At 41.2% G+C, this 25323-nt stretch overlaps 1 protein-coding gene across 1 annotated transcript in view; it reads right to left on the minus strand.

Moving 5' to 3' along the window:
- Positions 1–15460: 15460 nt before the first annotated feature.
- GRK7 (G protein-coupled receptor kinase 7) overlaps positions 15461–25323 on the minus strand; it is a 38511-nt gene continuing 28648 nt past the window's right edge. The window contains exon 4 of the mRNA XM_020879284.2: positions 15461–16490. Coding sequence (XP_020734943.2) covers positions 16157–16490 — 334 coding nt within the window. The 3' untranslated portion in view covers positions 15461–16156. The remainder of the gene's footprint in view (positions 16491–25323) is intronic.

Consider the following 25323-nt stretch of genomic DNA (forward strand, 5'->3'; position numbering starts at 1 on the left):
ATCCAAAACACTAAATTCTGAAGTAGGACAAGAAACTGTAAAAGTTGAGAAACCTTTTCCTGTGGTGACTCTGATTTTTGTGTTGCAAGCTTTTCTCGTGGTTTTGGTGCTGGTAGCACTTTGTCTGCACTTGGATAACTAGTGCCAGGGTTTAGAAAGGCATCTGTGGTGAGCAAAGAGTGAGCAGATGTAGTTCCACAGCCAAAGGTGTGTTGGGTGCCTCGGGCCGCCGCAGGATGTCCTTCAGCCCACTTTGAGGACTCACTTTGGAAGTTCTGGCAGCAGCTATAGAACAGACAGTTCAATTTTTTTTTAAGGGTGATTCACAAGTTCAATGTATTTATTGTGGTGGTGATTACACAATTATATATCTGATACAAACTTCATCATCAAACTGAACAGTTACTGGTGAATTTTTGGATTTAATTTTTATTGATGTTACATTGGTTTATAACATTATACAAGTTTCATGTGTACAACATTATATTTCTACTTCTGGATAGCCTACAGTGAGCTCACCACCAAAAATTTAGTGTCCATCTGTCACCATCCAGTTGATCTCATTTACCCATTTTGCCCTCCTCCCCACCTCCTGCCACTTCCTCTCTGGTAACCACTCCTCTGTTCTCTGTTTCTGTGCATTTGTTTTCTGACAACTCACTTCTGTAAAGGCATGCTGTGTATCCCTCTGGCTTTTCTTCCTCTTTCTTTCCTTCTTTCTTTTATTCTTTAAGTATGTTTGGCAGCAAGTAATCAGAATCTTGACTATCAGTGCAAATCTAAACCTTAAGGGGTCTATTCTTCAAAAGTCTGAGGGTGGTAGGTTTGACAGCTCAGTAGTATCATCAAGAACCCAGGCCCTGGGAATTCCCTGGTGGTCCAGAAGTTTGGACCCTGTGCTCTTAGTGCCAAAGGCCTGGAACACAGCCCCCACCCCCCACCCCCCCAAAAATCCAGGCCTTTCCATCTTGCCACTCTGCCTCTTCATGTGTTAGCTCTTATCCTCAAGTTCCTACCCTATGGTATCAAGATGGCCACCTCAGGGCAAAGCATCATTGTTCCCTTATCACTTAAACATTAAAAAAAAGAAGAGGACAAAAGGGTTTCTTTCTCCTGTGGTTCTTTTTATTTGGAAAAAGGACCAAAAAAATCTGCCCAAAAAAACATCTCAAGGGGCATCTGCTTACTTCTCATTGGCCAGGAAGAGGTCACATGACCATGCCTAGACCAATTATTGGTAAAAGGGATGCTGGGCTTAGACCAATTAAGATTCATCTTCTAGGTAAAGGCATGCAGTTTCCCTGAGCAATATTTGGCATCTGTATGCAAGGAAGGAGGAAAGATGGCTGTTGGGTAAGCTGCCTTTTTCCTCTCCTGTCCTTCCTCCAAAAAGCCTTAAAAAAAAGAAACCAACTCTGCCCTCCCCTGGGGCAAGGTCCAGGTCAGGATTGGAGAAAAGGGCACATGGTTTGCTAATTGATACAATTCATAGCTGTTTCTTTGCAGAATAATTGACCTTTGTATTTTCCTAATTCTCCTAAAGCCTCAAAAATTCTCTAATTCCAAGACCAGAAAAAAATATGTCTGACCTTGTATTAGTTTCCTATGTCTGCTATAACAAATTATCACAAACTTGGTGACTTAACACAAATTTATTCATTTATAGCTCTGGAGGCCAAAAATCCAAAATCTGTTTCACTGGGCTAAAAGTCACGGCGTTGGCTGGGCTGGTTGCTTCTTGAGAGTCCAAGGAGAGTCCATTTCCTTGCTTTCTTCAATTTCTGGTGGCTTCATGTATTCCTTGGCTTATGGCCCCTTCCTCTGTCTTAACATGGGTTAACTATACCAACAGCATCTGCTTCCGTGTATCCCACAGTCTTCTCCTCTGACTGACTCCTTCTGCATCCATCTTAGAAGGAGGGATGTGATTATTAATTAAGGATAATCTCCATTTCTCAAGATTTTTTTGTTTTTCTTTCACTTTGTCTCCAAGATCTGAAACTGAAAGCCCTCAGTCAGTCATTCACGTGGTGCTGAAACTATTGTAGCTCTGGAATGGAACCCAATAGCCACAGGCAGACTCAATATTCTTTAAAAAAAAAAAAAAAAAACAACACACATTTATTTATTTGGCTGCATCAAGTCTTAGCTGTAACATGTGGAATCTTCATTGCGTCATGCAGGAGTTTCTGCTGTGGCACAGGGACTCTCTAGTTGTGGTGTGTGGTCTTAGCTGCTCCTCAGCATGTGGAATCTTACTTCCCCAACCAGGAATTGAACCCAAGTCCCCTGCATTGTAAGTCTTAACTGCTAAACCACCAGAGAAGTCCTTTGAGATTCTTAAATTAATATTAATTTAATTTAATTAATCTTAAATTAATTTTTAATTAACCTGCAAAGATCCTTTTGCCATATAAGGTTAACATTTACCAGGAATTAGGACCTGACTATGTTTGGGGACTATTAATCAGCCTACCACATACCCTAATGCCTGATCCTTCAATCTCAAATGTTTCAGAAGGGGGAACTTAATAGGCAGGAGGGAGTTAGTTCTAATATTTTCTCAGTGACAGCTCAGCTGCTCAAAATTGTGGTTTTGGGGTCTATGGCTTAGGTGTGTGGCCAATGCTTGTGGTGGTGATTTGTGCCTGAAGGACCAGAATGCCTAGCAGAAGGATGTCTTTCTTGGGAACCTGTTGGGGACACTTTTAACTCTGTGTGTTTATATTTTTGTAGATGAATGTATCATGTTTGCTTTAAACATGTGTATGAAAGTGTGTGATTTCCCTGGTGCTCAGTTGATAGAGCATTGACCTACAACGTGGGAGACCTGGCTTTGATCCTTGGGTCGGGAACATCCTCTGGAGAAGGAAATGGTAACCCACTCCAGTACTCTTGGCTGGAAAATCCCATGGATGAGGAGCCTAGGAGGCTTCAGTCCATGGGGTCGCAAAGAGTTGGACATGACTGAGTGACTTCACTCACTCACTCATGGAAGTGTGTATGTAAGAGGTGGCAGATCCCATTAACATGAAGTAACTTCTGTCAAACCTTATGCCCACATTAGCTTCATCACATAGTGAGCCCTCCATGTGGAGTGATGATTCCATGGGACACCTCAGGACATTTTGTAGAATTTTTGTAGCGAACTTACAGACCACTTGGCTCATTTTCCTCTCCCTGCCTTCCTTTCCTTTCTGGTTTTGGTGATTTCCTTTCTTTCACACACTCTCTTAGTGTCATCTTTCAGATATTCAAAGCCTCACATCCAGTTTTCCTTGCCATTTCTCAGCTCCTGGTGAGTATCTCCCCTGGGCAGTGGCTTGTGACTCTAGCTGATTTCTTCCCTACAGCCTTGCCCCACCCCTTGCAAATAGAAGCAAAGTTTGGGGTGGAACTTGTGGGGTCCCGGGCAGAGTCATACCTTAACTAGACATGGTATGTGCCAGGGACAAGTCAGTGAATAGCTGATAAATGTTTAAAAACTCACTCTTCAGAAAAAAACAAATTCGCTTTGTAGGATTTGCCAATTTTCATGATGTAGACACACCCACTGTGATCTAATCCAAGCTACAGAAGTGAGGTCACCCAGACCTTAGAGATGGGAAGAGGTGAGCATGCTGCAGGGCCAGTGCAGACACGGCCTCATGACACAATATTTTAATAGTCCATGTCTTCCAAAACAGAGTCAAACAATTTCTCTCTGGAGTATTTTGCAATGGAAATCTTCCATGCACTCACAATCTCCCTGATTTAGTATTTGGGGCAGGCAGGGGTATGATTAGAAGTAAACTTTGACTTGGAATTGCATTTTGCTTTTTCAGCTGTGCTGGGTCTTCATTGCAGTGCTTGGGCTTTCTCTAGTTGTGGCACATGGGTTTTTAGCTGCCCCACAGCAGGTGGGATCTTAGTTCCCTAACAATGGATCAAACCACTGTCACCAGTGGATTCTTAACCACTGGGCCAGCAGGGAAGTCCTGCATTTTGCTTTTAGTCTTTCCCATTGTCCCTCCTTCTTCCTTATATGAAGGGATGCTGGCTTATAGTCACCTTTATAGTGACTTACAGTCACTGGCAAGATGGTCACTAACTTGGGCTTCTCTGGTGGTCCAGTGGTTAAGAATCTGCCTGGCCAATGCAGGAGACATGGGTTCAATCCCTAGTCCAGGAATTAAGATCCCACATGCTGAGTAGCAACTAAGCTGATGTGCCACAACTACTGAGCTCACTCTCTAGAGCCTGCAAGTGGCAACTACTGAAGCCTGGGCACCCTATAGCCAGTGCTTCGCAACAAGAGAAGCCACGGAAATGAGAAACCCGTGGACCGCAACAAAGAAGAGCCCCCCTCTTGCCACAACTAGGGAAAGCCCACTCACAGCATTGAAAACCCAAGCGTAGCCGAAAATAAATAACTAAATACATAATAAATAAATCTTGAAAAAAAGAGAAAATTCCAACTTAATGTAACATCTGAGGTGAATGAGCTGAGCTATCTTTTCATCAAAGAAAGGGGGGTGGGAGATGTGAGCAGATAGAGTATGTCAGTATGTCACAGAGAATTCAGAATCCAGTGAATGGTTTTGGCCCTCTTCTTAAATACTTGTTCCCAAGTCAAATGAACGGATTTATTTCTCTTCCTTTCTGCACTCCTACACACAACCAAGTAGGGCACAGTGAGTGACAAAATGCCCCTAAGTGCTCTGCAGGAGGGAGAGGCAAGGCGGCCAGCGAGTCTACAAACTGCATGTGGATCTTAAGTGACTTAGAATTGATTAAACACTCAACCGTGACAGGAAATGTGGCCGATAAAGTCGTAAAGTAATCACAGTCATGAAAACCCCACATGTCTGGGCCAAGTTCTGCCCTGTGGTATCTGCTGCGCTGTTTTTATGAGCCTGGCCCAGAACACAGCCAAGCAGAGGCGAGGGCCGGAGGGCACCCCGCTCCCTGGGAAGCGAGGCGCAGACACGGGCATCCGCATGTTTGTTTGGTTGAGCTGCGGTCTCACCATTGTCTGCCTTGTTACCAGTTATGACATGTGCCAGGGCAGGCTTTGCCCCTTCATTCCGCTGGCATTTGTTAAAACAACATTCACCAAGATCTGATCTGGATCTGTCTTTTGGTCTGCCTGTAACTTTCCACTTTAGGGGAGGTGTAATGAGGAGTTTACAAGTCTTAATTTCACAGCTTTGCAAGAACAAGGATTTTAAAGCATAAACCTGGGAGAAATTTTTTAATTTATTGATTTAAAAAAAGACTTTATTTTTTGGCCATGCACTGCACCCTGTGGCATCTTAGAAATTGAACCCACACCACCTGTGGTGGAAGCATGGGTTCGTAACCACTGGACCACCAGGAAGTCCTTGCAAGAAATATTTTAAAGAGGAAAGGAAGAGGGGAAAGTGAATTTCTGTTCTTAACTACCTACCTCCTAGGCATTGTGCCTCTGGGTCCTTGACATCCATTAAAGGGTGACAAGAGGAGGAGGAAAAATTATTGATTGATATTGCCTAATAGAGACATCCAGCCAAATTCAGGACAAGTATGGTCTATCTTAGGTGGTATTCCTGTCTCCTACAACAGGCCTAGCACATGGTAAGTCCTAAACTAGAATTTGTTGTATGAATAAATGTAAATGATTGTTTTTGAAGATGCAGAGAAATAAACAAATGTTTCAAAAGCATTTTTCTATGTTTCTGCACCTGAGCTGACTAGGCCACAGACCCAGAGTTAGGGCCAGCAGAAGGAAAAATCTAAGGTACAGAACTGACTGAGGTACTCTCCCGTTTTGTGACAGAGGCACTCATTTTGGTTTTGTGCAGGTTTCCAGGCTGCACTTACTGGCATGATCCTGAGAGAGAGTGCTGTTCAAATGTTCGAAATATTGTGCTCCAGCTGTCTCACTCACCTCACTCCTAGTTCTCCCCCCACCCCAACTTCTTAGTCCATTTAGAACCAATAAAATACATCTTTTAAAAAAATTACTGGAGAAGGAAATGGCAACCCACTCCAGTATTCTTGCCTGGAAAAATCCACGGACAGAGGAGTCTGGCGGGCTGAAGTCCATGGGATTACATGACTGAGCATGTGTGCACGAGGGTGGAGGGAGATGGGTTGGTAGCAATAAACTGGTAGAACTAAAAAAATAAAAAAATTATTTCCTTCTTGGGCTTGGTCCATTGATTCTGCTCTGAGCCCCATGGGAGATGTTTCAGGGAGTAGAACAGAGGCAGTTCCTACCTGGGAAACCAGTGACCACATAGACAAGAGCTATCAGGTAGACCTGGGTTTACTCAGCACTTACTGTGTACTTGGATAAGTCCGTTAAATTCTGGAGCTTTCCTGCTTCCTCAATACAATGTAGATAATGCCAGCTTCACTGAGCGATTGTGAGCACTAGGAATAATACACAAAAAGTGCTAAGTGTAGTGCCTGGCACATTGTAGGTGCTCAACACATAGGAGTTTTTGTTGTGTTATTGTTATTGGCGATGCTGGCAATGCTGCCTGGCCAACTCTTTTGGTGAGTTAGAGATAGTTAGAAATAAGAGCACACATGTGGGCTTGTCAAAAAAAAAAAAAAAAATTCATAGCAGCTATGTAGGAGGAGAGAAGCCACAAGTTTGAACAACCCAGGTGGAGCCCTATGTGTCAGGTGCTGTGCTGGGAGTTTTCCTGTATTTTCTTTAGTCCTGGCCAATGACTATCCTCAGTCAATTCTGTACACTTGTGGACAAGAGACTTTCTTAAAAAATTTATTTATTTGAGACTTTTTAGTATAAGTATGTCTCACACAACATTTGGGATATACTTATACTAGCAAAACCACTAATTAATTGTTTACTAAAATTCAAATGTAACAGGACATCCTGCATTTGAACTGGCAAACTTCGGAGGGGAATCTTTAGTCCAGGGACTCTGAAATGCGGCCCTCCTCTGGGTGTGCCTCTGGAATGCATGTTTGCACTGTGGCCTCAGGCTCAGCGCCCCACCCTAAGAGCAGGTGAACTTGTAAAGCTGCCTTTGATTCTTGTGGCCCCTGGCTTTCTCCTCCCCACTCCTCTTTCCTGAAAGCTTCCCCTACTGCATGCAGGAACAGCGGGCCTGGCAGGAATGTGCCTGACAGCTGGCCTTGCAGATGGGAGACCCAGGATGAAGAGAATAGGCTTAAAACTATAGAATAGTCAGCTGGCCCTCTGCACCTCAACCAGTCTCCCTGGGAAATGCTAGCAGCTTTCTGGGCTCACCACCGCTCGCACCAGCCCTCTGTCTAGGGGCTCTGCTTTCTGCTGTGTGTTTCATAAGAGAACAAAAAGAGAGAGGGCTCTTGTTGAGAACTTTTGCTTATGGAAGTGGAATTTTCAAAATATGCCCCAGGTTCCTTGATAGCATTGTTACATTCTGCATTGTGTTAATGGATAATCCTCAAAAAATAGAGGGGGAGTGTTAAAATCATGACTATTGGAACAGAAATAAAAATGAACACATGTTAGACTTTAACTCTTTAAGAAGGAAACTGGCCTTACAACCAGTTCAGAGAAGTAATAAAACCCACTGATTTATATGGGGTAAAGAAATGTTGAAATGAATGAGCAAATAGACATAAAATTGGCTTCAGGGGTGTTATAAGCTGAATTGTATCTCCCCAAATGTTAAAGTCCTAAATCTGAGGTACCTTGAACTGTGACTGTATTTGGAGATAAGGTCTTTAAAAAGATAATCAAGTTAAAATGAGGTCATCAGGGTGCCTTAATCCAATATGACTGTTGTCCTTATAAGGAGAAGAAATTAGGACACAGACCCTGAGCCAGAAGGAGAAGGAAAGCCCTGAGCCAGAAGGAGAAGGTGGCCATTTACAAGTCAAGCAAGGACAGAGGCCTCCAAAGAAACCAATCCCAATGACACCTTGATCTAAGACTTCTAGCTTTCAGAACTGAGATAAATTTCCCGCGTGTAAGCCACCCAGTTTATGGTACTTTGTTATCATAGCCCTAACTAATTCAGTGGGAAAGGGTCATTTGAACATAGATAATCAAGAATTAATTTACATTGCATTTAGCTATTTATAATTTATAGAATTGTAAAATAACTCTCTTAGAATCAGATAATCTAGTCAGATTAATAAGACATTTATGACTACAATCAGTAAACCACAGCTTGTGGGTTGAATCCAGTTCCACCACCTGTTTTTTTAAATAAAGCTTTATTGGCACGCAGACATATTCACTCCTTCCCCTTGTCTGTGGCTGGTTTGCCACCACAAGGCAGAGTTAAGTAGTTCTCATCCACAAAACCTAAAATATTTACTATCACGTCTTTTACAGAAAAAGTTTGTAGATCTTCCTCTAGACAATGCATCATTTTGCACTGAAGTATAGTTTCCCTGTAGTTGGAATGCCCTTCAAGGTTATCCAGTCCAGTGGGGTTTCAGATTTTGAAATCTCAAGTGTCAGTAAAATTTCCAAAAAATACTTGAGGGGTGGTCACTGGTCTGCATTTTTTACTTCTGTCAAATATCAACTACTTCATAAAAGAAGACATTTTAGCTACTTGATAAAAGAAGATATTTTGAAGAGCATAGTGCTTGAAAAACTTGCTACATTCTCCTTTCATTTTTTTTTCTTCGAGGTTCTGTCAAAATTTTGCCACCAACCAGCAGCAGTTCATGGTGTGGATTGTGGAACCAGTAATCTGGCCCAACCTTAGGCACTAACTTCTGGCTCTGTTGAGGAAGACCCTCCAGGCTCAGACCGGGAGTCCTGGACTTAATCCTGGCACCCAGGCTAATTTATGCATTTTGGTGGGGAAGGAGGTCCTTGGATGCTTAAGTTGGTTAGCTGTGTCCAACTCTGTGAGCCTTTGGACTGTAGCCTGCCAGGTTCCTCTGTCCATGGGATTCTCCAGGCAAGAATATTGGAGTGGGTTGCCATTTTTCTTCTCCAGGGGATTTTCCCCACCCAGGGATCAAACCTGCACATCCTGTGTCTCCTATGTTGCAGGCAGATTCTTTACCTACTGAGCCATCAGGGAAGCCCCCAAGGAGGTTCAGTTCAGTTGCTCAGTCATGTGTGACTCTTTGAGACCCCATGGACTGCAGCACACCAGGCCTCCCAGTCCATCACCAACTCCCGGAGTTTACCTAAACTCATGTCCATTGAGTCGGTGATGCGATCCAACCATCTCATCCTCTGTTGTCCCATTCTCCTCCTGCCCTCAATCTTTCCCAGCATCAGGGTCTTTTCAAATGAGTCAGCTCTTCGCATCAGGTGGGGCCAAAGTATTGGAGTTTCAGCTTCAGCACCAGTCCTTTCAATGAACACTCAGGATTGATACCTTTAGGATAGACTGGTTGGATCTCCTTGCAGTCCAAGGGATTCTCAAGAGTCTTCTCCAACACCACAGGTCAAAAGCATCAATTCTTTGGCGCTCAGCTTTCTTTAATAGTCCAACTCTCACATCCATACATGACCACTGGAAAAACCACAGCCTTGACTAGATGGACATTTGTTGACAAAGTAATATCTCTGCTTTTAAATTTGCTGTCTATGTTGGTCATAACTTTCCTTCCAAGGAATAAGCATCTTTTAATTTCATGGCTGCTGTCACCATCTGCAGTGATTTTGAGCCCCCAAAAATAAAGTCAGCCACTGTTTTCCCGTCTATTTGCATGAAGTGATGGCCCTGGATGCCATGAACTTAGTTTTCTGAATATTGACCTTTAAGCCAACTTTTTCACTCTCCTCTTTCACTTTCATCAAGAGGCTCTTAAGTTGTTCTTTGCTTCCTGCCATAAGGGTGGTGTCATCTGCATATATGAGGTTATTGATATTTCTCCCGGCAATCTTGATTCCAGCTTGCACTTCATCCAGTCCAGCATTTCTCATGATATACTCTGCATATAAGATAAATAAGCAGGGTGACAATATACAGCATTGATGTTCTCCTTTCCCTATTTGGAACCAGTCTGTTCCATGTCCAGTTCTAATTGTTGCTTCCTGACCTGCATACAGATTTCTAAAGAGGCAGGCCAGGTGTTCTGGTATTCCCATCTCCTAAAGAATTTTCCACAGTTTACTGTGATCCACATAGTCAAAGGCTTTGGCTTAGTCAATAAAGCAGAAATAGATGTTTTTCTGGAGCTCTCTTGCTTTTTCGATGATCCAACAGATGTTGGCAATTTGATCTCTGGTTCCTTTGCCTTTCCTAAAACCAGCTAGAACATCTGAAGTTCATGGTTCATGTATTGCTGAAGCCTGGCCTGGGGAATGTTGAGCATTAATTTGCTAGCATGTGAGATGAGTGCAATTGTGCGGTAGTTTGAGCATTCTTTGGCATTGCCTTTCTTTGGGATTGGAACGAAAACTGACCTTTTCCAGTCCTGCGGACACTGCTGAGTTTCCCAAATTTGCTGGCATATTGAGTGCAGCACTTTCACAGTATCATCTTTCAGGATTTGAAACAGCTCAACTGGAATTCCATCACCTGCACTAGCTTTGTTCGTAGTGATGCTTCCTAAGGCCCACTTGACTTCACATTCCAGGATGATTATCTGGGTCATGAAAATCTTCTTTGTACAGTTCTGTGTTCTTGCTACCTCTTCTTAATATCTTCTGCTTCTGTTAGGTCCATACCGTTTCTGTCCTTTATTGAGCCCATCTTTGCATGAAATGTTCCCTTGGTATCTCTAATTTTCTTGAAGAGATCTCGTCTTTCCCATTCTATTGTTTTCCTCTATTTCTTTACACTGATCACTGAGGAAGGCTTTCTTATTTCTCCTTGCTATTCTTTGGAACTTTGCATTCAAATGGGAATATCTTTCCTTTTCCCCCTTGCAAAAGGAGGTCCTTGGGGGTTGGTTATTGCCCGAGCCAGCCTGGGTTCACACCCAGGTCCAATTATGTTTTGCTTTAAAATGTATACTTTTTCTTGATTTTTAAAAGGAAGTTTTACGTTTAAGTTCTAATGTTCAAGTTTAAATGTTCAGTGAAGAAAACTTAGGAAAAAATGAGGAAAACAAAATTCATCTTTCCCCAGAGAGATATAAAGTTTTAGTGAAATACAAAGTGAACAAAAGCACTCTCCAATCTAAAAATTTTAAAGGGACAAACCCCAGAATATCTCCTCAAACTGAAATGGGGCCTGGCACATTGTTGTAAGAATATTTATTTGAAAGAATGAAGCCTATACAACTGCAATTATTTTTCCCAGATGATCCAAGAAAATTCAGTCTTTTTACTTTTTGATAATCAAAATGGCTAATATGGTAAGTCTTCTAGGCTCCCCTCTGCCACCCCCCAAAATCTGGTATCTATTTTTTTTCTTTTATGATTTTTTTTTTTCTCCTTAAGGTTTGTAACTGCCAAGAACAATCATATAAGAAGCAAGGATTATATATTTTTCATTATTTTCATCATGTTTTACTGTCTAAAACTTAATATATATTAAACTGCCCCAATGATAAACACAATATAATAATAATGATCTTTAAAAATTGATGTAGAATTCTCTATTATTTCTTTTTTCTTTCTGCCTTTTTTTTTTTTTTTTTGGCTGCACCACATGGCCTGTGGGATCTTAGTTACCCAACCAGGGATTGAACCAAAGCCACTGCTGTGTGCAGTGAAAGTGCTGAATTCTAACTGCTGGACTGCCAGGGAATTTCCTCTATGATTTCAAATGAGCAATTCCCAAGAAGCAAAGCTTAAATTATTCAGTTATTTCACATTCATGCCTGGTCACCTAAATGAGAAACATCTTAAATTTGATATTCAAAGTTACCAATTCAGAATACTTTTTAAAAAAATGTATTAAATATTTATGTATTTATTTATGACTGTGCTGGGTCTTAGTTGTGGCATATAGGATCTTTATGCCACAATTAAGAGTTCACATGCCACAACTAAAGATCAAAAATGTGGATTTTACAGTTGCCGTGTGCAGGGATCTAGCTCCCTGAGCAAGGGTTCCCTGCATAGGAGCCAGAATTTTACTTACTGAACCACCAGGGAAGTTCTGAGAATACTTTTTAACACTTTGTGGCTTACAATTCTAAAATCAGAAACCTCCCTGGGGGTGCAGTGGTTAAGACTTTGCGTTTCCACTGCAGGGGGCATAGGTTCAATCCCTGGTTGAGGAACTAAGATCTGGCATGCCGTGCAGTGTGGCCAAAATGAAAAAGAAAAGAAAAGAAAAATTACACCTAAGATCAAGCATTCATCACTGTTTTCTGTGAAAACATCATCCATACCTTCTGCTTTGCAAAAATGACTTCTTGGTTCTTCTTTCCCTGAATATTTCATTCATATATGCTTTTGTTTCCCCTGATATTTCATTTTGTTTATAAAATTTTTCTCTAAAAACATGAGGTCATTGTAACTTTTTTAAGAATAGGCAAGTACCACCCTTTTTCAAAAAAATCACTTCTTTTGATGAAACATCTGGTTGCATGTATCTAAGTTTGTTTTAAATACTTATTTATTTATTTGGCTGTGCCAGGTCTTAGTTGCAGCACGTGGGATTTTTGATCTTTAGTTGTGGCATGTGAACTCTTAATTGTGGAATGTGGGATCTAGTTTCCAGACCAAGGATCGAAACTGGGTCCCCTGCATTGGGAGCTGGAAGCATGGAATCTTAGCCACTGGACCACTAGGAAAGTCCCATCTTACCTAGGTTTTGAATCCCACCCACAACCTGAGCAGACTGCATAGCCTTTGCTTATTTCTCTCCAACATTTAATCTCTGAAATGAGGTCTCTCCTCCTGCTCTGTCCTTGGAAAGACGAGCCAGCCTCCTTCACTCTGACTTGGCCCAGGTGAATCCCCACCTGGTAAATGATAGGCAGAAGGCATAACATGGGCTGCCATGTCTCCACTTATTGCAATTAGATTTTTCTTCTGTTGTGTGTAAAGAACTACCTTCTCAACCACTCCCCAGGAACCAGCTCTCTTGCCTCTCTTACCTCCTCTGTAACTCTTTTTTTTTTCTCCTTCTTCTTCTTTTTTTTCTCCTCTGTAACTTTTAATGAAGATGTGGGTTCAGCTCTTGATAGTTTGTTCCTCAACGTAGAGTCATTTGACCTGCTGCTACTTCCTGACCATGATCTTCAATTTATTAGAATGAGATGGCTGGATGGCATCACCATTGCAATGGACATGAACTAGGGCAGACTTTGGGAGATGGTGAGGGACAGAGAGGCCTGGCGTGCTACAGTCCATGGGGTCACAAAAAGTCGGACACAACTGGGTGACTGAACAACAACAACACAGGCTATGTGCTTCCTATAAATTATTTCTATTATGTCTACTTCATGTCTTCTCAATAACCCTGCAAAGCTGTGTGACCTTGGAAAAGCTACAAAACATTTATGAGTATCAGTTTCCTCTTCGAAAATGTGAGTAATATACCCACAGAAATCTGCATTCTACATGACACCACATGGCCTTTCTTAGATGGTGGTCTTATTTCTCTACTGTGTCCCCAACACTAGTATAGGGCTCAGTTTAATTAGAGCTCAACACATACTGATGACTGTTTGAATGTACTGCTGTGCTCAGTTGTGTCTGACTCTTTGTGGTCCCATGGACTGTAACCCACCAAGCTCCTCTGCCCATGAAATTTTCCAGACAAGAATGCTGGAGTGGGGTGCCAGGGGATCTTCCCGACCCAGGGCTCAAACCTGCCTCTTTTGAGTCTCCTGTATTGGCAGGCAAATTCTTACTCAATTATTTTCTTGAGTTACTTCTAAAAAGTGAAACAGATTTGCTTTTAAAGTTAATCGAAACAAGTAGGCATTCACATGAAAAAAATGAATGCAAGTAGACATCACTTTAAAAAAGTGTTTAATGCTTATAAAGCTAAATCTTGAGATCTCTACTCTTGGAATGCTCTGGTTAACTAGGTTTCTGTTAACTGTTGATTAGTTTTTTGTTAAACAGACAGAAATTTTATCAAATTGTAATCTACTTTCTTGCCTTAGGAAGAAGAATCTGGTGGACACACCTGTATTTCGCTTGGGTGACTTAGGACTCTGTGGTGTCTCCAGGGTAGGGTTTGGAGCTTCAGGGAGCTCAGTGAGGATAGAGGATGAGCAGGAGGGCGAATGGCAGGTGTTCTAAGCCAGGACTCAATTCCCAGGGGGTTTCTTCCTCCTGGTTCTTGATATGATTGACTTTGTAGTTGAGTCTTATAGTTGAGGATTACTTTTAGGTGGATTCCAATTAACCAAAATAATTTTTGCCAGTGTTTTTGTAATTTTTGACTCCCTTACTCAAGGGACAAAACTTTTAAAATAAGTACAGCTAAGTTTCTCACCTTTGGGACAAAGGAGATTGCCTTATGCACACACACACACACACACACACACACACACAATCACTCCAGATATATTTGTGTCAAATAAATATATTTTTATGTGTGTGTGTGTATATATATATCTCAGCCTTAAAATTCTTACTTTGGCTGTGCTTTTTATTTTGTTTTATTTTATTTTTTGGCTGTGCTTTTTAAAAAAATTTTTGTTGTTGTTGTTTTATTTAGTTATTTGGCTATGCCAGGTCTCAACTGGGATCTTAGCTGCGGCATGTGGGATCTAGTTCCCTGACCAGGGATCCAACCTGGGCATTGGGATCATGGAGTCTTAGCCACTGGACCACCAGGGAAATCCTGGCTGTGCTTTTGAGAAGTGCTAATTGGTGTGCTACTGGTAAAGAACCCACCTGCCAATGCAGGAGACACAAGAGACGCAGGTTCAATCCCTGGGTCGGGAAAATCCCCTAAAGAAGGAAATGGCAACCTGTTCCAGTGTTCTTGCCTGGAAAATTCCATGGACAGAGAAACCTGGCAGGCTATAGTCCACAGGACCTCAGAGAATCAGACACGACTGAGCGATTAAGTACAATTCTCCTATAGGGTGTTGGCTGGGCACCCTCTTGAATTGAAGGCCACCATTTGTTCAAATTAGTTTCAAGACCCATGTTTCTCCTTTAGGTTTTGAAACAGTCAAGAGATCTACTTCCCAAGATATGTGTGAAGAACTAAAGTGTGCCTGGACAAGAAAATCTACAAGATGAATATAGATTATATTCACTTCATTTTAGTGCAATTGCCAAAGTTAGGCATTTTTTTTTAGTATTTGGAAGATTGCTGTCAAAATGTCAGATTGGGGTTTTGAGTGACTCAAACAAGGACCCATATATAATAACATTTAAATCTACATGGCCGTAGATCCCAAACTTTGTTGCATACTGGTATCACCTGGAGAGCTTGTGAAAATCTAGATGCCCAGATTGTACCCCAGATCGATTAAAATCTGGCAGTGGGAGTTACACATTAGTATTTTAAAAGACTTCTGGGTGATTCCAAAGTTCAGCAAAATTTGGGAAGCAATGGCATATGGAAGTATACAAGTAAGCAATTTGTAGAATACTACTTAAAGAACTCAATTTACAGAATACATTAATCCACAGACATCATGTTTATCTATATTTAACATGCTTCAACATTATAATGGTAGAATATTTCAAAAATATGAAAAAGAGACATTCTGTAAATTAAAAATTATTTTGTGATCTGAAATATTTCCAAAATATTACAATCGACTCCTTTTTTTTTTAAACAGGGGAGAAGGAAATCAGAAATATTTATTTTCAGGTTTAAAATCCTTTTCATAAGTACAGAAGCAGAAGAAATACTGAAAGATGAAAGGAAGAAAAGATATAAACAAAGAAAAACTAAAATGATTATTTACTAAGAATTGCAAATGCTTATTTTTCTGAGCATACCCCAAAGTTCCATTCTCTGTTCCTAGGACCTGGCGTCATTTTCAAGGGCATGATGGTGAAGGCTCAGGCTTTTACTTTATCAAAACAAATCTGAGGGCTCCTTTTCCCAGCACTCAGTGAAAACTGAGACAGTACTTTGTGAAGGAAGAAAGAAACAATAAAGAAGTAAGGTAGACAGGAAAAGAAGAAGGGAGGCAAGGAGGGAAGGAAGGAGAGAAAATATGTCCTAGTGGTGAGTTCGTTTGTTTTTTGAACTGTTTTGTAGTTGAGGTGCCCCTCCTGATTGATCAGTCCTCCACAACAGATTTTCATGTATTAGGAACATTCGAGGATTCTGTCAGCTGAGACTCCTGCTGCTAGTCTGGTAGAGAGAACAACTTATAATAACAAACACACACCAGACCTGGATGAACCCTCCCCACAACCTGCGGGCCTGTTGGGGTCATTCAATTCTGCAAACAGTCCTGTTTCTATAATCTCTTCCTGCCAAGCTATGGGGACAGCACCTGTTGCAAATCTTTGAAAGAACTGCTTATCTTTACCATCAAATTCAACTCCTCGAACCTCAGAGAAATCATCAATTTCATTGATGTCTTTGGCATAAACCACTGATGGGTCTGGCACAAATGGAGGTTCAACTAGGCCAGCTTCCAGGCGAGGAAAATTGATGGTTTTGAAGAAATGGTGTTTCCTGGGATCATCAGACTTATCTCTGTGAAGAAAGAAGATGGTCAGCTTGAGATATAGTAACAAACCCAAAGAGGAGCTCTTCTAGCAACACAAAGCATGTGGTATTCTTTTCCTAGAATTGCATTTCATTCTCATTGCAAAGGTGATATAAAAAGAATAATTTAGAAAAATAACATCTTTAAAAATCACCCCACAATTCTACCATATGCATACAGTAGCATTTTCATTGTTTGTAGACCACTTTCACTTTAGACGGAATTTTTAGAGTCAAGCAGTTGGCGTGGGTTTTGTTCATGGTGTTTCATGGAAACACCAGCAAAATTCAGTGGGGCCAGAACCTGCTTGCCTGCAACTTCCAGTCGCATCCTCTTGCTTTGTTCTTCAGGGTCACAGAGAAGTTAAGCATGTCTTTCCTCACCTGATCACCACTTACATTTTAAAAGATAGCAGTCATATCTCCTTACTGTTCACATGACACAATTTCTAAGAACCCCACCTACCTCCCCCAACTGCCACAATAATCTTTAAAGACTTAAAAATAACCCATTAGCAATTTTTAGTAGCATAAATGAGCATACATTTGGTACTCAAGACTATCATTATTTGTTTTCAAGCCCTTCTTCCCAGTGCTAGAAATTATTCCGGTATTTGCCTTAGAATAAGGGGGAAAAGTGTGTTTCTAGTTGTGTAACTTTTTCTATTATTTATCTTTTACTGTTTAACAGATAGCCCCAACATTCAGTGACTTAAAACAACAAACATTTGCTATTATCTCACAGTTTCTGTGGGGCCGGTATCTAGACTTGGATAAACTGGGCACTTCTGGCTCAAGGTTTCTAGTGACATCACAGTAAAGCTATTGGTCAGGGCTGTGCTCTCATCTAAAGGTTTGACTAGTGGGTCAGTGATAGGGGTAATCTGCTTCCAAGCTCACTGACATGGTTACTGGAAAGTACCCCCCTCACCATGTGAGCCTCTTCTTTTTATTACCTAATCTTGGAAATGACATCTCATTACTTCTACCCTCTTCTATTTGTTAGAAGCAAGTCAGTCAGCTCAGACCATCCTTAAGGGAAGGGTTTACTCAAGGGTGTGGACGGCAAGAGGTGGAGATCTTTGGGGACTATGTCAAGAGTGGTCTACCATATACTTCTCTTGGTTCTTTCTTTTTTCTTTTTAAAGAAAGGTATTTATTTGCTGCATATGGGATATATTTTTTTAGTCGTGGTATGTGAGATCTAGTTCTGCAACCAGGGATTGAACCTGGGCCCTATGCATTGTGAGTGAGAAGGGACCATCAGGGAAGTGCCCTCTTGATTCTCCTTAAGTCCAAATTTTCAAGAAATGTTTAAAAAAGGGGGGGGAGCTGTTTTGCGGTATCAGGTTCAAACGATTTTTTTCTCTTTCTTTTGTTGTTGTTCAGTCAGTTTTATCGAAGTATATTCAAAGAATGGGGTTGGTATCAGATAGATTTTAAATGTGTCAGAACAAGACTAGAGCTAAAATTCCATTCAAGTATATCAGAAATGAACCTCAGGTCTGTGTGTTTTGAAGTCAACAGAGGAGTTAGGATGGGCCCAGGTGCCATGAGAAAGGAGCTTGTATCACCTTGATGGCTGCTGGAAGGTATGAACGCACTGTACCAGAGGTCAAGATGACACCTTTAAAGCCACTCTGAGCAGATTTAACTTGGATAAAGGAGAGTGCCCAGGGGCTCAGTAACCGTGGGGAACTTGCCGAGCCAGTCTTCACATCAAGATGTACAGTTTTCTTATGCAGGAAACAGAAAGAAACTCACAAATCTAGACAACAGACTTATGGTTGCAAGGGGTGGGGGGTGGATTGGGAGTTTGGGATTAGCAGATGCAAACTGTTATATATAGAATGGATAAACAACATGGTCCTATTGGATAACATAGGGAACTATATTCAGTATCCTGTAATAAACCATCATGGGAAAGAATATGAAAAGGAATATATTTATATATGTGTAACTGAATCACTTTGCTAAATAGCAGAAATTAACACCATGCTGTGAATCAACTATACATCAATAGAATGAACTTTTAAAAATGCATGATTGTCTCTTTTTTAAAAAAAAAATTTATTTATTTAGCTACTTTTGCTGCATTGGTTCTTAGTTGCTTGTGGCACAGGCAATCTTTGTTGCAGTGCACAGGCTCTAGAGCGCTCCGGCTTGGTTGCCCCATGGCATGTGAGATCTTAATTCCCTGACCAGGGATCAAACCTGTGTCCCCTGCACTGGAAGGCAAATTCTTAGCCACTGAACCATGAGGGAAGTCCCCCAAAATGCACAGTTCTCAACTAACATCTCAACTAGGCCCAGATGGCCTTGGTTTGTCCATTAAGAATGACCAACTGCTGCCTTTTTTGCAACTAGTCACAGATAGACAAGGAAATGATGGGCCACGTTGAGGTTTTCCTCATGTTCCTCAACATCTCCCACCAGATGCCCCTAGAGCGCAGGGCCCATGCCTTTCGCCCCTTTCCAATAAATGCCTCTGGTTGTTGATGCTAACAACACAAGACTAGGCTCTCCAACTTCTGCTCCTTTCCCTCTGTATCCAGGCCACATGGGGCTGATCACTTGATTCTTTGACATGAGTGATGTTTAGCCTCAGCTGTATAATTAGAAATAGTGTGAAGGTCAGTTGACTCTTAAACATTTCCCTGGCAGCTTTCTTTAGGTCTCTTTTAAAATTTATTTTATTTTTAAAGTTTTATTTATTTGGTTACGCCGGGTCTTAGTTGCGGCACATGGGATCTTTAGTTGTCTCATGGGAGCTCCAGGCTCCCTGACCAGGGATTGAACCCAGGCCCTCTGCAGTGGGAGTGGAAATCTTAACCCCTGGGCCACTAGGGAAGTCCCTGTTCAGGGTTCTTTCGATGCATCATCATGCTGTGGCCTTTGGACCAACAGAAGAGGCAATTGAAAGCAGCACCTTTTCTAATAGCCAAAACAGCAGCTCCAGGGAGACTTCTCCTGCTTATTAAATACATTTCAGAGCACTGACAGGGGCTCTTGTGTTACCAAACCCCACACAGATTACAATGGATTTTTTGGTAACAGTCAATGAAGAAAAGATACCAGCTGCCCATACACAAGGACTGCACTGTGCGGTCTGGTCTGCCAAGAACCTGAATTGGCCTGAAATTGTGTCTTGGAGAAGCGCTTAAGTCAGAGACTTAACATGGTTATTTGTCCTTTTCTGCACTATCTGATCAGAATAAATCCCGCAAAGTACTTAAGTCTTCACTTTTTATTTTATTGGAAGACACCATAGTTGACCCTACCTGGAGTCCCTGTGAGATGATCAAAAAAGTTTTTGGCCTCTCTGCAAAGTTAACTCATAGACCCCACAAAGGCAAAAGAGGAGATTCCCTTGAGTGATGTCTAAAAGAGCAGGGTTTTTAATTTCTTTCAAATGCTCTTGAATGCAACAGGGAGGGGGGCACTTGACCTCTCCACTGTGTAATACTCTGTCTAGGCATTTGCTGTCTTTGGAGGATGCCCACGACATTAATCAAATGTTATTTCATCTGAATGAATGTTTAAAAAATACAAAGAGTTGAAACGAAAATGTTGGAAGGTTTTCTCTTTCACTGAACAGCTGGTTTTTATATGCCTTCTCTCTAATGTTGTAAACAGTTTTTATTCAAAACAGTCACAACAACAGATGCTTTTTAAAAAGGTTTCGCTTGACAGAGTAGCTTCAGGCCATGATATGGTGCTGTAAGGTGGCGTTTTCCTAAAAAGGTTGGTCAATGTTTCATTTTATAGACTCAAAGTGTGCTTATAAAGTATTGAGATAGATTTTTATTCAAACACAAGTGGGTTGTGTTCCCTTCAGGGAAGTGATCTAAAGAGACTGTTCATTTCTTCCACTGCCTTGGCCACTGTTGACACATCCTCTCTCCACCCACCTCCCCACCCCCCGCATGAGATCCAAGATGGTAGAGATGATCAGTGGTCACCATATTCAGTTCTCCTCTCCTCCTTCCTGGGCAGATAGAAGGCAATGTGAGACAGCCACCTGGCTCTTAGGGCCCAAGGATTCTTTCTGGCTAACAGAAGTGTGTCTGAACTGACCTGTGAGGTGGGTCTGAGGCAGGACAAAGCTCCCAGGTTTTCTACAATGCACTCATGTTGCCATAGCAACCAAAAACCACAAGTTCCAATGGAGCTGAAAGATGGAAGTAGCCTGGAGCTTTGAGTCACCGCTCTGGAAGGAAATACGCTGGAGAACCACTGGACATATAAAGGACTTCGTGTGAATGAGAAATAATACTTTAAAGCGGTTGAGACTTTGGGATTTGCCTGGTATCACAACATGGCCTGTTCTGACCACATTAATACAACCATGCTGAAATCTACACAAGAAAATCACTTCCATGTTTTAGTTCACATCAATGTAGGGTTTAATCTCATTTCAAAATACTGCTTTGTTAGTTTGGTTATCTTTGAAATGTTTTGAAAGTCATTATAAATACATTTTGTTTCACTATTTTAAAAAATCAGGTCAAAAATCAAAAGCCTGCCTCCATACAAAAGCATTGTGAGCTAAGGCAGCCTTGTTCCAGAGCCTCCATGACAACTACTCAGAGGATTTTAATTTCGCCCCCCAAGTTTTGGTAATGTTAAAAATCAGTCATATTACTTTATGGTTGCAACTTTCTATTTGTTATATGTTTTTAGATTTTGAAAATTCAATCCAAGTAATATAAGACACATAAGTTCATAGGTGAGTTAAAACATTACCTGATATCACTCTTAGGACTACTTGCTATCACTTATTGAATGATTCCTAACACACATTATATCTAACCTCCCTGTTGGCTCAGATGGTAAAGAACCTAACCTTGCATACATTATATCTAAGCCTCAAAACACCCCACTGAGTGAGTTAGCATTCTTTAGAAAAACAGAACCAAAAGGATGTTGAAGGGGCCTGGAATGTACATCAGTGACATAAAAACTGGGCTTCCCTGATAACTCAGTTGGTAAAGAATTTGACTGTAATGCAGGAGACCCCAGTTCAATTCCTGCGTTGGGAAGATCTGTTGGAGAAGTGATAGGCTACCCACTCCAGTATTCTTGCGCTTCCCTGTGGCTCAGCTGGTAAAGAATCTGCCTGCAATGTGGGAGACCTGAGTTCGATCCCTGGGATTGGGAAGGCTACCCAACCCAGGTTCCCACTTCAGTATTCTGGCCTGGAGAATTCCATGGACTGTATAGACCATGAGGTCAAAAGCATCGGACACAACTGAGCTGCACTGCAGGTATTTGAGAGTCAGCAGATGCAGGTTTTGAAGTCCCCTCGTCTGCCTTTAAAATAAGCAGAGCCTGGGAAAAATACCTAACTCATAAATCCTCTCCCCAAGAGTTTCAGAGTTTTGAAATTAGGAAAGATTGACTCTTATCACCACTGAGAGAAGTCAGCACCACCACACGTAAATAGACATTGTCACAAAGATATCATATCTCCCATCTAGTCTCCTAAGGGCCATTTATCTTTCCTAAAAGTCAACTGCTCTCCCATAAGCGCCCTTCCCCCACCATTTCAAAGAAGTCAATTGTTTTCTGGTAAGTGACCTTCTCCCCATCCACCTTCCCTATTAGGATGGTGTGTAAGCCTGAAATTCTAACTGCTTCCTAGCCACAATTTTCTGTGAACTCCGTGTATGAATGTAAATAAAAACCTGTCTTTTCTCTTGTTAATCATCTTTTGGCATTTTAATTTTCAGGCCTCCATTCCTAAACCTAAGGAGGGTAGAAGGAAAGTTCTTTCCTCTCCTAGCAATATGTATATGATAAAGAGGAGGGGGGTGTTATTTTAAAAAAACTGGCTCAGGGGACTGTGGAGGTTTGGCAAGTTCACATTCTGCAAGGTAGGCTGTGTGGCTGGAGACCCAGGGAAGAGGTGCAGTTCAAGTTCAAAGATGGTTTGCTGGCAAATTCCCTCTTCTCCCAGGGAAACCAGTTCTTTTCTATTAAAGCCTTCAAACTCCAAGAGGCCCATTCACATAATGAAGAATAACCTGCTTTACTCATGTGTGTATATGTTAATCTTGCCTAAAAATGACTGCACAGAAACATCTAGAATAATGTTTGATCAAATATCTGAGTACTGTGGCCTAGTCAAGTTGAGACATAAAATTAACCATCACACCCGCAAAAATCTCATTTTATATGTTAGGATATTGAGACTCAGAGAAAATAATTCGATTGCTGGGGGTAAAATGACCAGTATGTAGCAGAGCTGGGATGTAAGTCTATCTCTGTGACTTGAAAAATCTTGGTTTTCCCCCTACATAACACAATTACTTGCTGCCAAGGGTGCTATCATAGGTAAGTTTTCTAATTTTTTTCTTCTAAAATATCTTGATCTTATTATTCCATTGTAAGCAATAAAACTTGACTTTTCTCAAAATTAATTTCAACTGTACTTAACATACCTAGCAACATCATATGTACTTATTAAATATCTATTGACTGGTTGATGATATTTTACAGAGATGTTTAAAAGGGGCAGAATTTCCCAGAACTATGGCTATCTGTACTGATGGCTTTTATTTTAAGTTTTACTTTTACTCATTTTTGAATAGATAATTTATTCACATAGCTCAAAATTCAAGAATTAATAGGTTTACCTAATGAAAACTGTTATTTTGTATCCCAGTCACCAGCTCTCTCAATTTCTCTCTTTTTAAAGTCAATCAATCCTGGGACTTCCCTGGCTATCCAGTGGTTAAGACTCCGTGCCTCCATTGCAGAGGGCATGGGTTTGAACCCTGGTTGAGGAACTAAGATCCCATATGACACATGGAGAAGGCAATGGCAAACCACTTCAGTATGTTTGCCTTGAGAATCACAGGAAGAGTATGAAAAGGCAAAAAAATAGGACACTGAAAGATGAACTCCCCAGGTCGGTGGGTGCCCAATATGCTACTGAAGAAGAGTGGAGAAATAACTCCAGAAAGAAGGAAGAGACGGAGCTAAAGTGAAAACAACACTCAGTTGGGGATGTGACTGGTGATGGAAGTAAAGTTCAATGCTGCAAAGAGCAATATTGCATAGGAACCTGGAATGTTAGTCCCATGAATCAGGGTAAATTAGAAGTGGTCAAACAGGAGATGGCAAGAGTGAACATCAACATTTTAGGAATCAGTGAACTAAAATGGACCGGGATAGGTGAATTTAATTCAGATGACCTACTGTGGGCAAGAAGCCCTTAGAAGAAATGGAGTAGCCCTTATAGTCAACAAAAGAGCCCAAAATGCAGTACTTGGTGCAGTCTCAAAAATGACAGAATGATCTCTGTCTGTTTCCAAGGCAAACCATTTAGTATCACAGTAATCCAAGTCTATGCCCCGAACAGTAATGCTGAAGAAGCTGAAGTTGAACGGTTCTGTGAAGACCTACAAGATATTCTAGAACTAACACCCAAAAAAGATATCATTTTCATCATAGGGGACTGGAATTCAAAAGTAGGAAGTCAAGAGATACCTGGAGTAACAGTCAAGTTTGGCCTTGGAGTACGAAATGAAGCAGGGCAAAGGCTAACAGAGTTTGGCCAAGAGAATTCACTAGTCATAGCAAGCACCCTCTTCCAACAACATAAGAGAATACACTACACATGGACATCACCAGATGGTCAATACTGAAATCAGATTGATTATATTCTTTGCAGCCAAAGATGGAGAAGCTCTATACAGTCAGCAAAAACAAGACTGGGAGCTGACAGTGGCACAGATTATGAACTATCTATTGCCAAATTCAGACTTAAATTGAAGGAAGTAGGGAAAACCACTAGACCATTCAGGTATGACCTAAATCAAATCCCTAACGATTATACAGTGGAAGTGACAAATAGAGTCAAAGGATTAGATCTGATAGACAGAGTACCTGAAGAACTATGGATGAAGGTTCATGACATTATACAGGAGGCAGTGATCAAGACCATCCCCAAGAAAAAGAAATGCAAAAAGGCAAAATGGTTGTCTGAGGAGGCTTTATAAATATCTGAGAAAAGAAGAGAAGCTAAAGGCAAAGGAGAAAAGGAAGGATACATCCATTTGAATACAGAGTTCCAAAAAATAGCAAGGAGAGATAAGAAAGTCTTCCTCAGTGATCAATGCTAAGAAATAGAGGAAAACAATAGAATGGGAAAGACTAGAGATCTCTTTAAGAAAAGCAGAGATACCAAGGGAACATTTCATGCAAAAGATGGGCACAATAAAGGACAGAAATGGTATGGACCTAACAGAAGCAGAAGATATTAAGTAGAGGTGGCAAGAATACACAGAAGAACTATACAAAAAAGATCTTCATGACCCAGATAACCATGGTGATGTGATCACTCACCGAGAGCCAGATATCCTGGAATGTGAAGTCAAATGGGCCTTAGGAAGCATCACTACAAACAAAGCTAGTAGAGGTGATGGAATTCCAGTTGAGCTGTTTCAAATCCTAAAATATGATGCTGTGAAAGCACTGCACTCAATATGCCAGCAAATTTGGAAAACTCAGCAGCAGCCATAGGACTGAAAAGGTCAGTTTTCATTTCAATCCCAAAGAGCAATACCAAAGAATGCTCAAACTACCGCACAATTGCACTCATCTCACACACTAGCAAACTAATGCTCAAAATTCTCCAAGCCAGTCTTCAAGAGTATGTGAACCATGAACTTCCAGATGTTCAAGCTGGATTTAGACAAGGCAGAGATCAAATTGCCAACATCTGCTGGATCATAGAAAAAGCAAGAGAATTCCAGAAAAACATCTACTTCTGCTTTATTGATTACACCAAAGCCTTTGACTGTGTGGATCACAA

The sequence above is a fragment of the Odocoileus virginianus genome, chromosome 4 (assembly GCF_023699985.2).
Source record: "Odocoileus virginianus isolate 20LAN1187 ecotype Illinois chromosome 4, Ovbor_1.2, whole genome shotgun sequence".
Lineage (NCBI taxonomy): Eukaryota > Metazoa > Chordata > Mammalia > Artiodactyla > Cervidae > Odocoileus > Odocoileus virginianus.